The sequence below is a fragment of the Bombus impatiens genome, unplaced genomic scaffold (assembly GCF_000188095.3).
Source record: "Bombus impatiens unplaced genomic scaffold, BIMP_2.2 scf_0487, whole genome shotgun sequence".
NCBI lineage: Eukaryota > Metazoa > Arthropoda > Insecta > Hymenoptera > Apidae > Bombus > Bombus impatiens.
The window spans coordinates 1,025,804-1,041,782 of NT_176906.1; the positions used below are offsets into that span (position 1 = coordinate 1,025,804).

Genomic DNA, 15,979 nt, shown 5'->3' on the forward strand with positions numbered 1-15,979 from the left:
AAAATCAACACCGGTGGCGCGACAGAGGTTAGAAATTGTACTCTAGCAAAGTCTATCGGAATGTTGTCAAACGATGAACGCCAGATGTTTCGGCGTTTCTCGGGCGAGTCAGTTTCCGCAATAGTTCGTACAGGTTTGCGTGACACGGTTATACGGCTGTGCTATAACTCCGATTAAAATCACTGACGCACCGGTTGGGAGGTTAGGTCGCTACGGACGCCTCCTCCTCCGCCTCTCTGGCCGCTTTCTCTCTCTCACTCTTCGATTACGATTGTACTCGCAGAAGGAACGCGCGGCGTCGGAACAACGAAATGTTTTCCCGCCACGTGATATACGCACAATCTCCGCGATACCGATCGAACACAGCCAGTTAGAAATCAAACGACCGACCGAAAATAGTATGACCGTGTACGCAAAGAAGTGAAACGTCAAGAGCCCCCGTACGCTTTACCGAGCTGGCCGTGGACGGGCCTCTTTGCTTGCTGACGTCATCGCTTGCCCGCCGGCATGAACTTCGTTGCACGCACGGAGAGTGCCGAGCCGAATACCACCGGATTTGCACGAACCTGCACGATCGTCCTCGCCAGAACTGTGAGTTGGGCGTTATCCAAATATATCAACTTTTATTCCAATTATTATTTTTCAACCTGTATAAAGTAGATTTGTTCGTTTTTAATCAACGTTTATTTGACTAACATGCGTTCCAAATAAATAGCTGCTACATTAAAACTCGTCGAATACAATAACAAAATTTAATTACAAAATTCCATTGTGTCCAATTTCAAATTGCTTTTAACCAAAATTTATTTGAGGTACATTCTATTTTAGTAAATTCGAGTTTATATATTATTAAACAATTAATAATTTGATAGAATTCTAAAATTACTTGTCTGTTTTTTAAACAACATTTTTCATATGTATATGTTTTTAGAAACAATAAGTGTTGTTTTAGTTATAATTGAATTAATAAATTTTTATTCCATTAGCGCAGATTTGTATTTCTGTGCGAGTTGATGTCTCATAATTTTTTATCCACTATTTCGAATAAAAAGTGGCCAACTCTACACGAAAGTATTCGCGTTCTCTACCGCGTGCCTCTCGTTCTCCCTCTCGTTTCCTCTTATATTTCGCTTCCTCTCGCCCAGAATGTACTAACCATACAGAAGACGTTCGTTTCTTCGGTGACGCTGCACCGTTTCGTGCCAGGCTGATCGCGCGAGGTCGTGCGGCTTTTTCGTGATTGGGGGAAGTTGAGGTAGATAGGAAGATATCGCTTCGGGAACAGTCGTAATGATAGACAGTTTACATGAATTTCGGGAGCTACCTGTTTGATTATGCTCGTGCCTATCGTCATTGTATACTTACTAAATATTTTTCTTGATATTTCTATACCGAAATTATAATTGTATGGTATATAAATTGTTAAAACAAATTATTGAAATGAATAAAACATTACGATAGACTTACTTATAGAAATAAAGTTTTAAAGATACAGAAATTCTTAACATTCCAAACAGTCGAGATGTCGCAATCCGATAGAAAAAGCGTTGTCTTGTTTGGGAAATAAAAGTGTAATTAAATACGTTTGCGTTCGTGGAAATGCTCCTTTCGCTTTCAACGACTCCCATAATTGGTGAAAAGTTCTGTTATCGCTATTCCATCAGGTTCGATGGAATTTAAATGGAACTGCTCGTCTCCAGGAATCCACGAGTTCGAAGTCGATCCCGAAGACCATGTGACACTGTCTGCGAATCAGGAAACTCGTTTCAATCTAATCTCTAAAAAAAACGTGATTCTTGTTTGACTCAGTGCACACGTTCGGAGGTAGAGGAATTCCTTCTCAATAAAAATATTCGTACAGAGTAGGATCTTCTCAGATTCTTCCAACTCCTTTTCGTAAACTTTGATAAAAAAAAAAGACCAAATATCCGATCTGAACGTACAATAACCGCATCCGAGCTATAGAAGAAACCAGTTTTTTTCTATGAGCCGTCACTTTGAAATCCAACGACCTAGGATTAGATATGTTTACAGGAGTACAGATGCATCGTGATTTTGTTTCAATGCATCACTGTTTTCACGCGTCTGAATGGATATGAAAAAAGTAGTAACCCTCTGGCTTTTTAACGACTACTTGAACTCTTTCTAATCATTCGCGAAAAATAAATATGCTCAAAGGCCGAAAGCGGTCAACGCATTCATATCTGACGATCCTTTTCCCTCGAATGCCCCGAGCTATGTGACCTGGAAACTTGAACGAAACCTTTAGAATTTCTGGGGAGGCAATTTCACCGATGGTGTATCTTGCGTGCTGCCGTATGCAACTGTGCCACCGACACGCGGAGTACGTTGCGGAACAATGGCAACGCTTAATGCCGTCTGACTGACTGCAATTTGCATTTCTCTAACCGGCATCTCTACCTCTGCGAATAGGCCCCGCCGAAATCGCGTCAATGCATCGAAGCCCGCTTAATGTTTCCGTAATGCTCAGCTATGCATTCCTTTGAACCGATTTCAGACCAAAACTACATTCAAACAGAAAATTGCGTAGAAACGGGTACAACTTCCGTTCTGAAAATTGGCCGGCTGAATATTGATTTGATGATACATGTATGTAGGTACCTTTATTATTTTGCTTTCGAACGATCAATATAATTTTTCAATTCAATACATCAAATGTGGTAGAGATTAAAAGATTTCTTCGAGATAACTAAGTAAAGAGATCAAGTGATGATACGGTTGACTCGTTGATGACTTGCTCGTCGATGCTGGCATGAAACTTTTACTTGATACTTTCTTCGCAATCCTTGTAAATGTGTTAATTTGTAACATAGAATTCGTATTACTAAATTAATAAAATATTAATGTACAGGTGAAACAATATAATCGGAATTAGAACTATAAGTGACACCTATGTGTTGTAGCAGTTATATTCCGCAAACTCTGTCGATAAGCTGTTTAACGTGCACCAAACTTTGTTGTACAGTACCTTTTGCAAAGATAGGAATTGGAAACTAACTGTAACTAATTATAAATCTACGCAATATTCGCGTTTCATAAAGTACACCTTTCTTAAAAAATGATTTATTTTACATTAACTTCACAAATGCAGTTCGTAACTTCCTATAGCATTAAATTTGCATTCTAAACGATCATTTGTGTGAAAAAGAATGGGAGAATGGAAGGATTGTGAGAAAAAAAACAATACCAATGCAAAACAATTGATTTCGTGTTTTATTGCGTCGAACATAATGGAATCCAAAGGAAAATGCCGAAGAGGATGCTGGAGCTTAATTAGCGTATGTCGGAGACCGAACGTCACGAGATCCATTTCTTTCTCGTATTTTTCAGAATTTTGTTTGTCTGCGGTTGAATCTCAGCAGTCTCCGCCTTCCGTATGACCCTAGTAATGAGAGAAAAAAAAAACACACACACAGAGAAGGATAGGAAGTTAGCTGCCGAACACCCTAGGCCCTAGGCTAATCTCTTATAACTGGAGTGGCTCATTTGCAGCGGGAGTCACAATGCTCATCGAGGAATAAAAAAGAGACCGAAGAAAAAGGGATAAGTAGAGAGTAATGCGTATACGAGAAAAGGGCAGGCAGTAAATAAGGGAGAAAGAAAGCGGAGATAAAGCTGGGCAGGAGGGTGAGTTAGGGTAATTGGCACCAAGCCCTTTTTCCCGTGTTAGTAACCGCGATACACCGAGAGAAGGGAATTTTGATTCATTTAATATCTTGAACAGGAACGAAGCCCCTTTGCTGGAATAATAAATGCGTCGTATATTTATATACGAAGCCATTACTCCAAGAGTCGCAAAAGCCTCGTCGAGTTTCCTTATTTAATATTTACAAGATGTTAAACGTTTAACATTCGTTAGAAAATAACGACCTCCTTGTTAAGAGAAAATTATTAGATTGTTAACATGAAGAGAGTTTAAATATTGAAGTAAAATGAAATAGCCTGGAAAACGAATCATCTTAACGCCTGACGAACCGCGAACTTCTTACGCCGATGAAAGAAGGTTTTAGCGATCTCTGGGCAAACTTTGATACCTACTCGTTACAATGCAAACATGCATCGGACAATATGTTCGGCTTGTCCATGGTGCATTACATTCATTCTCATAAAAGCGATTTCATTCGGATTCGGTATAACTCAACGTGGCAATCTGGTGTGCACGAGCATTCTACAATTCCCACAGGAACTCACGTCCACAAATCGTGGCGAGATTTTTTTTGACGTATTTTAGCAGTGGGAACCCTTCGACGAACGTCCTTTATCGTAGATCAGGGGAATTATTTAAGATCTACATGGCAAGATTTTGTAATATTTTATAAAAGATAATTTCGTGATAACAGAGTCGATGCTACTAAATTTCACGTTAAAAGGATGAAACGATGAAGAAAGGTTTGTCTGAACGATTTATCTTAAGAGAATTTTCATGAAGCGAAGAGAAGAAGAATCTCGACACAAAATTGTCCGTCGTGAACAAAGGAAAAGGGAAGAGCGATCTGCTTTGTATCGTTACAAAAGAGAATAAAGCCGGCTGGAGGATGGCGTAGTGGGTGACATATTGTGAATATTCGAAACAAGAAGATGGGAGTCGAAATAGATCCTCTCTAGAGAAGGCACTATTGAAAAACGGTATACGTAGTTCGTTCGAGGGTTTATATCAGAAACCATCGATCAGAACTTACCTCTTCGAGATATTCTTGAACGGTGTATAGATCTCGAATATTGAAATTTAAAGAGCGTCATTGGTTTAAATATAAATCTTCTCTGGTGCCTTTAAACCGTTTCATAAAAATTTAGAAGTAATTTAATTGCATTAATTAAACAAATGAAACTTCCATAAAATCCTGAATAAATATTTACGCCAAGAAATTGATTTAAAGTTACAATTAGTAGCTCGGCTGTAACGAATGAAATTGATCAAACAATAAAATCGATTAGTCATTTGTTCCCGTGAATGTTCCGACACGGTTAGCAAATCTTCTTTCGGAGATAAATCTCGGAGGAGCATTACGCGAATGGGTGAGTAGTCGAACTCCTTAACAAAGAGTTCCCTTACAGAGCACGCAGTCTATAGCAGTATCAAGGTTTAACGAATCTTTTTAAATTCACGGAGCGCGTCCCCTAACCATTTGGTCTCGCAGTTTTCTTCAGTTTCCTTCCTCTTACTCTTTACCCATACTACCACAGCTTTTCCACTCTCGTAGTCCAAGCCTGTATCGGCGTATCAGCAAGGGGCGTAACCCTAAGGCAAGAGTAAACCCGATTAGACGGTACACTAAATCTCATTCGACCAGCCTTCATTGTTAAGTGCTTCTACCGTCTTTCATTCTTCGTAAAAAGCGTTCCATGGTTGTCGCCATGCGACGCTCTGTCTCGCGGAAATATTCTCGTATTTCAGTTCTCTCAGAAACTTTTATACCGTCCGACTCTTTTGTTATATGGTGGTCGATATTAACGGACATTAGCCATGGGCGAATTAATAAACTTTAATTAAACGATTATTTTATCAATTACGAATCTCTCATTTAGGATTTTCATATTGCGCGTACCAATATTTCTAATAAATTAAACGATTTTATCTTAAAATTTTCCTTTAGAAACTCCAATGTATTTAAGAACAACAATCAGGTGCAGTAATGAAGTATATTCAATTATCGCATCACGTTAATGAATTTACTAATAAACATGGTAATGTATCAATATGTGTACCGATGTTTGAAAAATGTGGACATGAATACCGCGGATTTTAGCGCTATGATAGGAGAGCATTGGATATCTAAGACGTACACGAGAGATTTCCTGGGTTAATAAATATTTTCATAAGTACTAGTACAACATCGACTAATCGTTAGTACTTAACGAGGAACGTTGCAACCCTGATGCACTAGTCGTTGAAACCATCGTATCATTAAAAATCGCAACGTCCTTAATAACGAAGAGATAAACTGCAAGTTGCAGCTACGTAACCAGGTGGTAAGAATTCGAATCGTATGTATCACTGTCATGTAAATTGGTTTCATTCTCTCTGCATACTCTCTTTCACCGTTACATGTTCCTGCTGTTTAATCGTTTCTGTGCTACCCTTGCCGATACCACTGGGAACGCTACGTGATACATGCGGCAAGTACGACTTTCTCTGTTGAAAATACGTTTTCGTACATCGAACCATTTAAATTCAATTATCGTTCTTCAAAATATAGTAAATACCATCCAAAAATGAATAATTATAGACCACGTCATTTTTACTATCAAATGTACAATTTTCTTGTTAATTTCGTTAAAACATGCACAAAATTCGACAAACATTTACTACAGTCTCATTAGGCCGTTTAAGTTAGAATAGAATAACACAACTAAAAAATTAACGATATATGATAAATAAAAAAGAACAATTGAACTAGTAGTGAGGTATAGGTAGTAGAGCAGAGTAATTAAAGCGCATGATAACAGAAGAAAAGAAAGAATAAAGCAGCATGCTTAGAGCAAAAGCAAAGCAACGTTTGTAGTTGTAAGCGATGAATGCTCACCTGGTCCCCGTCGTGTCCTTGCCAGCTGTCGTGACTCTGCAATGGAAGGAATAATATGAGTACGAATTTTAAAGCTGTGTTCTATTAACGTATTAAAAAAAATAGTACATGGAAAGACTTTGTTCGAGTAACTGTATGTATCTCATTCTTGTCCCATATGAAAAAGAGAAGAAAATATCGTTGAAGATTGCAATATCGGTAAATACTTCAGCGGGCAGGCATTACTGCCAAATTTCGCAGTGTGTTCATGCCAAATGTTCTGAAATGTATTTTATTTGCGGTAGGACAAAGAGTTGGCGTGGTATCCACCTGTGAACCGACCACATCGTCATCCAATTTTCCACTCCACTATCTCGTCCCTACAGAGATTTATATCCCGAAATTTAGTCTATGATCATTCGCGTGATTGCATCTACGAAAAAAGCCGAGAGAAACGAACTGCATTGTCGACGAGAGAAAAAATTTAATCAAATCATTCTTTCTGCCAATTCATGAAAATAAATTGACATTCGAGGACAAACAACAATATAATAAATACAAATAAATGTATTCAACATTTTATATTATATTCTTCTAAAAATTGAAGAAAGCAATTATTATCAACGAAATTTGTTTCGCTGTTAAAAACAGCTTTTTCCCGTGTTATTTCAATTACACGTGTTATGATAGGTAATCCTTTTTTCTATTCAGATAAACATGATTTTACCCGGAAGGTTGTAATTCTGTTACGGTTCATTAAATCGGTGTAAATAATATCAGAAACCATATAGACAGCTATTTTATCGGATGTGGAGGTCGACCAATACCGGAAGTATAGACGGCGGTCGCTGGGTTAATGTTCAACCGCCATGTTAGATTTATGGTGGCAATATAGGCGTCGCGGAACACGTTGAGCATTGCGTCCGTGTGCTACAAACAGATTCAACCTAGCATTCATTATGACACATATCCGATATGTGTTGAGAATTTTCAAAGATTTCATATGGTGTATTACGTTTTACGTACAACATTCACAAGATTTAAACTCATAGTCAAGATATTAGGATGATAATTTATGACAGCAAAGGTGAGAAATATAGTAATAAATTAAGCAAATTGCACGGAATAAATGTAAAAGATATGAGTTGAAGAAGTATACTGGAAAGACTTTGGATACCTTAAGAGCCGAAAAATCCGGAGGACTCTGAGGACCGCGCAGACCCCAAGGATATCGAAGTACTCAAAGATCCCGAAACTTCTGAACACTCATCTGGAAGCTTCAAGATCCTGGAGGCTTCGTTGAACCTTGTATGGATTAGGTGAAATTCCGCGTGCATTGCGTGACATACATTACTGAATTTTTATTAGATTCTTTAAAAGCTCCCACATCACGATCGTATACATATTTACTGTCACTAATATCGAACTACAAAAATTTAGCATCATTTGTGTTGTATAATATCTCACATGTTGGAAGATAGAGAATCACTGCAGTTTATGTTGAATTAGACGGATATGGAGTATATTGGGAGAATATTGAGTCTCGCGATTTCGAATTACCTCTGCCGTGTTTACTAACTACTGGTATCAGATTCTATTGTTTCAAACGATTAATATATAACAAGCTTACGTACAAAATAACTTCTATTAGTTATTAGTAATATCTATAATATTAATAATTTTTACATTATTATTATTAAGCAAGCAGAATATGACAAATCTGAGTACCTTGTAATAGGTAAAGATCTTTTCTTTTTATGCTATCAATTTGCATTAAAGAGAAGAACACAGATTCGGTAAAGCGTGTAAGCGGACGATAACGTATCACATCCAAACGTGCAAGGTGTAGTGAACGCGATACAGATATGCCGAGGAAATTATTCCCATGATGAGGGTTGCTACCTCTCAACCAGTTAGTATCAAAATCCCATTACAAGACGGAAGCCGTGCCTCGAGCGAATTCGATGGCTTATTCGGATAATACCGATATCAATTTCATGTTGTTGAGAAAAAGAAACAGACGTAAGAACTTATCCATGTTATCGCGAAATGTCGAATTCGAAGCAACCGAAAAGTTATATGAGTGAAAGAACACACGACGATCGTTAACAGTACTACATTATTATCATGATATACATTTATTCTGCTATTTACGTAACAGAATATGCCTTGTTATATTATCTTCTTCTCTCTGATCATTAAGCACGACAATAAATATCTAAAAATGAGGAACACAAAAGAGGAGAAAATTACGGATCTAGCGCAGCGGTTGCGTACGTTGACAACGGAAAATTTGATCATTTAGCAGAGGTAAACTCCGCGCAAAACTTAAGTTAAAGGCTAAAGTATTCGTAGAGGAAATCGAAAAACATTGACCTTCAACTTTGTTGCTGCGAATCTATTTATTCAGAGCCATTCCATTATTAATTTATAAAAGCAGTATATTTCTGTTTGCAACATTAGGTTGTATATAAATATGGCACATATATAATGAAAATCGTAGTCAGATGTAGGTATTGCATATGTTGATATTTACAACAAGATATTTAAATCAAAATATCACATTATTATTACGTTTCAATTTACGAGATAAATTACAAATTCAAATTTAATTAAAGTCATTAAATGGCGAACAAATAAACAGGTGGACAACATTAACTAGACTTTGTAGGATATTTTTTTGGTCATTATACTTTTAGCAGATGGGTTTACAAAGACAATCCTTTCCGGCCAAACTTAATAGCAAACTTCCTAATTGGGAAAATTGGTACATTCGTAACTTTCGACAGCCACGGGGATGATACCTAAACTAACAACGTTCCGAACTTTTCTCGTTTACGATTAACTTTATCCACGGAATGCCTTGGTTTAATTGCAAAGATCGTATGTACATTGCGCTTTATCTTTGTCGCCTAATTTCATTGGCATCTGCTGAATTTATTCTAATTAAATCGATTCGATTAATACTAATATACAAATCTTCCCTGGATCATAAATTCTATAATTTGGTGCATAAAGTTACAATTGAAGTTACAGCAATTCCGTACCATCGTCAAGTAATAAAAGAATAAAAAAAGGTAAGAAGTTGGACGCGGGTCTCATTTTTCATCATTGAAGGAACGACTTCCTGCTCTCCTTTATGTAACATATAATGGTTTTCAAGTGGCATAGAAGCAGATACCCACGCAGGGTCATCGTTCGAAGATATAAAAAAAAACACTTACTTCTTAACGACTTCCCTTTTTACATTTTATTGACGCCCTTCTACCCTTGGTCATTCGATTTTTAACCTGAGACTTATAAACTTGCATGCTTCAAGTAACAAACGAAACTCATCCCTCCGTCGTCTTTTTAATATTTTCATCGTTCAAAGGTCGCCAATAATCCTATGATATACCGAATAAAAGAAATATATGCATATATTGTATCGATAAATTGCAGGGAAACGACACAACGTATCGTATAAGTTTAAATACAAAAAATATTTATAAAAGTGTTCTAATGAGAAAATTACGTTACGCAGGAAGTCGTTTCCCTTGGCGAAAAATCGTAAAGATTTATCGCTAATAAAAGGTGCGATGACTTTACCAAACGGTCGAACTTTGGAGAGTCATTTTACTCCCTAAACTTGAGTTACCGTAGCTAAAAAAAAAAATACGTATCTATTATTTTCGGCTGTTTTTCAAGCCTACAAAGTTTTATTCAAATCGTAGCCAAATCGTTTGCTACTTGCTCTTGTAAAGAATGTGAGCAGATTCTTGGAAATAGCTAAACTTACGATGTACTTTGCTAAGTCCTAAGATCACTATTTAGCGACTAAGGGAACTAGATCGACAACCGAGTATTAAAACGGACCGATACGGTAGAGATTCGTTTCTATTAGATACTATTTGCAGCAGCGAAGTCATCAGCGACGACCGAAAAACTTTTTATCACCTCGGAAACATGTTGGCACTTCTGTTCATTCACTTTGGAATGTTTAGGGTTGCATAGAGGTAAAAAGTTTCTTAGTCGTCGCTTTTGGCATATTCGATAAGCGAGAAGTTTCTCAAGCAAGAATTTCACCTTCGAATTTCGCTATACGAGCTGGGTATCGTGATACGAAAGTTTTGTAGCTTCTTCTTATAATGAAGTTCAGCTTCTATAGGCGTTCAATCTTGTTCGAATCCATTTAACTCGAAACAATTTTCGTTTATTTATGGATATAAGAAAGTCATAAAAGAAAATAGTAGTCACGTAAAATTATAGATAAAATGTAGCGTTCATTAACTTTATACGATCTTTTACGAGACTCGGACTGAAGCAGTAGATCTGCGCGACAATATAATAATTTCGAGAACCTTTCAACACTCGTGGCACATCGAGCTTACACTAAGGTATAAATTTTGCTGTAGTATTAAATACCATACAAGCCCGAATCTCAGGTACGAAATTGTCACGTTGATCTGAGCCCATTTCATTCGTTGGATGTATTCTAAACTAGTCGTAACAAATAAGGAGTCCTCGTAGAAGAAGTTCCTTAGCGTCCAGGAATTCTGCCTTATCTCGTAAAACCAATCTTATGCGGAATCGCAGGGAAGACCGAATATTTTGAAGTGTTCGCGATTTTCAAAATGTTAAGAACAATGCACCTCTGAAATTTTTTATGGCCCCATCAAACCACCCACCTTTCAGAATGTTATACTCTTTCAAAAGTTCTAAATTATTCCCAAATAAATATCTCTTCCGCTAATATCGACGATTAAAAAAGTTATTATCATATTTGTCACAGAACAAGACAAGTTCTTCTATTCAAAATTCAACGACATCGACTGGGATATCGCTAACAAGCCAAGTGATCATAAATTGTTACAATTTGTAATAACTGCTCGTCAGTAGCTACAGAACCTCTGAAGGACAATTTATTTCGTAAAAAATGAATAAAGCCATCTGGTCACGTGAGGGGCCATAGAGCAATTGCTCCCGTGTTGTTACGACGATGGGATTACAGAGGTAACGAGAAGCTCGCAAGAAAACAGAACTGAAGTGTCCAAGGGGAACGAGAAATTCGCAAGACCTCGTAAATTCAGTTTTACAAGGACCTTCAGGAAGTTTCCACGCGGCCGAGAATCTCGCGTGATCCAGAATAGTTGGCCAACGATACGACCGCTTAATTATGAACACGCGGCAATAATTAATTGAGGTGGCAACCACGCCTCACGGCAAACATAGGATTGTCCGCCGAGGTCGTGAGACCACTACTCTCGACCTTTTCCTTCCTGCAAATTATTAACGGTCCTGTCTCGTTGCGACCATCCCCTCTTGTCCTTCTCTGCTTCTTAATTATATAAGTCGCCGTAGCGTCACTCGGAACTTCTGTCGTTGAACGACTTGGGATCGCTTAGACATTATAATTGGAACGCATGAGGGTGATCGACGTTATCGATCTATTATATAACGAGGTCTACTTCAAGTTCGCCCGATAATTATGTGGAACGCTTTTATCAAGAACACGGCGTCGTAAAGTTATTCGAACAAGAGAGAAGAAGGAAACGTTTCTGGTTTTTGAAAATCAATTCACTGAATCGCGTCAATATGGTGAAAAAATTGGTACAGCAGAATGATTTGATTTGTGGATCAAACAACCTTCTTAGTTCCTAAATTTTTAAGTATTCAAATGTCCAACTTAAGAAAAGAAAAACAAATTTTTCTAAACGTTATATGTGCTATCGAGAAATATTTGTTTCATGGGAAACACTCTAAGCGAAACATTGTGTTGCATCGATATGATGAAAAAATTTCGGACAAAAACTATTTCAAATTCTGCTAAAAAAAAAAAGAACAAATATTTATAAAAATCTTGTCCGATCCTGAACAATCTTTCCAAGAAGAAATGTCTGTCTTACAACAATATGTTTGTCCTTTAAGAAAGAAGGAAGACGAAAGGGATTTCTATTCATCGATTGTCATTCATTTGGATGAATAGCTGAACGGAAAACAATCAAAGAAATCCTTGCGTTGATACAATGGTCATTCACGCTTGTAATTTATTTAGATAAAAAGTCCATTCGCTGAATAGTCGAGCGTCGGGTCAGAATTATGCCCGGGCCAATGAATTATACGACCATTTCCGATTGGACGACAGAAATAATCTATTGCTGCCTATTGCTGACTCTGAAAGTGAAGCATCGTTGTTTTCGAGTTCGCCGTGATGAATTCGCCGACCCCTCAAAAAGTATCTGTTCCGTTATTATATACTACATTCTGTAAAAAAGAAGCAGAAAAGAAATTCAGCTAATAAAACGACGTTCGCTCAACGACGTTAGAACGCTTTATCGGTTGTTTATTCTCGGCGGCTATATTCTTTACAACTTGATAAATGTACCTTATGTTCTTCTCTTCCTGATCTGCTACGAAGCACTAACGCAATATGAAAGATTCGAAGGTTTCAGAGAGAGGAAGGAAGACCTGGAAAAGGTAGTTCGATGTAAATAAAATAATGTATTTTTTTCACTTCGTTACCTTGATATCCATATAAATTTACTACCATAAACTTTCCCATTTTATTCGTCCCTTTGTACGTCCACTAGGAAACACATACGGTTTTTATGTTTGCAACTTCACTACTCACAATCAGTACTTCTACCCTAAAAATTTGTATTTTTTTCATTTTAAATTTCAGTTTTAATACAGATGAACACCGCGCTGTATTGTTCGATACACGAAACGCGCTGTGTCATGTATTATGGCCCAACTGTTGTGCATTGCACTGTTATGTGCAGAACAAATGAAATAATGCGACGCCACGAAAAAAAGAGAAAAAGATACGAAGGAAAAACAGGAGCAGATCCGTTAATCGGGACTGAGATAAACGAGAAATAATTTCGAATGTACCGACTCGTGATAGGATCAAAGGGAAGCAGTTAACGATGGATAGTGTTTGAATACAGTCGACGTGCTTCGTAAATCGAAAGTACAGTTCGCATACTCGGCTCAAGCAACGGACCTTGAATAATCCTACTTTCCTGGTCAACCGCACGACCATCATCCTATTTATTGGGTCCCTCGCTATTTTGGACTATTCCAGCTTTTGAATACACGTACACAAGCACGCTCAAGCGATCGAATTCTGTTTGTCGCTCGTCGCATATGTTGAACAATCAATCATAAACATAATTTATGGAAGGAAACATTTTGATTTTGCTTACCCTATAATTGTATTAACTTCGAAATTTTTCCTAAGATTGAAAATTGAATATTTTTTCTATTAAAAATTTTTAAAATTATTTTTTTCAAGCGAGCAATAAAATTATTCTACTTGTCAGACATGTTTCTGAACGCCAAACAGGCGGCAGCGTATCAGTGTACAATTCAATCTCGTCGACGTAAAAATAAAAAAGGGAAGAACCAAAAAACATTTTTGTTTATCGACAGTGCGCAATGGATAGAAGGGAATATTTTTACACGTCCATAAAATTCTGCACGGTGAAAATTATTCGATAAAAATTATAACGTCCGATATTAAACACGGAACCAAGTCGCCTGTGCATGTTTTAATAATAATTCATGCCGTTGCAAACAGAATGAACAAAATCCTACGGAAATCGCTCCAATAAATCGTATAATAATTTTGCTTCTAATTAAAACTTCCCCGTTTTGATCATGTGTATGTTCTGAATATGTTCTACCACTGAAAACAAATCTATTTCATCGATTCGGATCGAAAATAGCTGTAGACAGTTCTCATTATGAATAAAATCTGAACATAAATAAACACAATAAAATTTTAATATCGCAAGATCTGAATTTTTTCTTATAGATACATACATGTATAAAATTTACTTTTCGATCACACCATTTCATTAATTACTTCAGGATTGAAAATTGGTAATTTATGAAGATAAACCACCCACAATTTTTCAAGTTTGGTCTTGGAGAAAATACGAAATATACCAACTGCTTCGGGGCAATGCGAGTTTATGTCTGCCATGGGGGTGGTTAGCAAAACAGTCATGGACAGGTTCGCGTTTCAAGAGCAATAAAACGCAGGTCCGGCGTCATCGTTAGCTCGTCATTCGGTGTCGAAGCAACGAAGACTGATACCGGCTTTCTTTACGATTATGGAGAACCGCGGTTATGAAACGGACGTAAAACTCTCGTTACAAGGACGTCGAATCATTCTAGGTAATACGTACAAGCCCCGCAACTTTCGTTACGCTCGTTAATTCCTTCCGACTATACCGACGTCCAGAAGAGGGTACCTTCGTTATTTCGTTTCTTACGACGCGATTCGTTCCTTTGTCTTTATCTGTTTCCATAATCTGGTATGGTATGACATATTCTACGAGAGTCATAACAAAATGTTATTTCGTGAAAAAAGAGGAAAATAGAGAGAATTCACGTGACAACTTTTACACTTAAATCAACGGGAGCTACTGATGACTGTAAAGGCGTGTTCTAAGGTCATTGACAAATATGGTCTTGTATCGAGGAACGATTAATTCTCGCGCAACATCGATAAATTTATTATCGTTGCAAGCATTGACGCGCCAAGAAAAGCTCAAGACGGGGAAGGAAAAGCTGACTCTCCTATCCCAACTTCAACCTGTCGCCCACACGTATTCAACCGCTCCTCGTGACCGCAATTTATTGCAGTCTACATTGAAATTCATCGACAATGCAACCAAACGGAAAAAAAGAGAGGGAAAAAAGAGAAAAGAAATAAATACCCAGACTTGCGTGCACGCTATTGTTTCACCGATGCAATGAAGTGGTTCGAGGGATATGCCTGACCGTGTTCCGAGCTGAGAAATCTATAGCCGTTCAAGGTATCGACAACGAAACAAAAAATGAATACAAGAAATGGGGAAAATAAAAACGGATGAGAGGAATGGAACAATGAAAAAGAACAGGAAACGTGCAGCTCAATATTTTGTTGTCACCATTCTGTGAATGGCCGCTTTTTTTGTTTACTTCATTGGCTTTATTGTTCTATCGATACGAGTTTCATGTATACCGAAACTTTTATATTATTAAAGTTTTATTGATACGCGTCTAGCAATTCGCATAGAAAATCCAAATCGGGGGAAAAATTAGCAGTAGTTAAGCCGACGAGATTCTTTTTGATGCAGATATCGATCTGGTCATTCGTACAAATTTTCTCTGAATAAAATTTATGAGTGCCGTCGTAAACGACAGAGCGAAGGTGTTTCGTTTGTCGCGTTTAACTGTGCCGTGCTTCGGCCGCGATTTAAATAATTCCAATTTAAATCCCGTCACGTTTTAATCGCCTACAGAAGACCCGGAGTATGCTGGACGCGGTGAATCTTAAATACGGAGACGTTCAGAATAGAGTAGCTTCGCCCGATTAACGAGGAATCTGCCGATCGTTCGTAGTAAGATTCTATCTTAATTATCGTTCAATGTTCATCGACTGGCTACACGCAAAGCTTTCTTTTATCGTTAACTACGAAGTA

The 15,979-nt window shown here is 37.5% G+C and overlaps 1 protein-coding gene across 29 annotated transcripts in view; it reads right to left on the reverse strand.

Annotated features, from left to right (window-relative positions):
• LOC100747372 (disks large 1 tumor suppressor protein) overlaps positions 1-15,979 on the reverse strand; it is a 537,264-nt gene that overhangs the window by 133,494 nt on the left and 387,791 nt on the right. For 27 of the 29 annotated variants that reach the window (XM_012387744.3, XM_033321742.1, XM_012387743.3 and 24 more), the window contains one exon: positions 6,546-6,581. The exons of the other annotated variants lie outside the window; for them this stretch is intronic. In XM_012387744.3, coding sequence (XP_012243167.1) covers positions 6,546-6,581 — 36 coding nt within the window. The remainder of the gene's footprint in view (positions 1-6,545; positions 6,582-15,979) is intronic. 29 annotated transcript variants of the gene reach the window in all.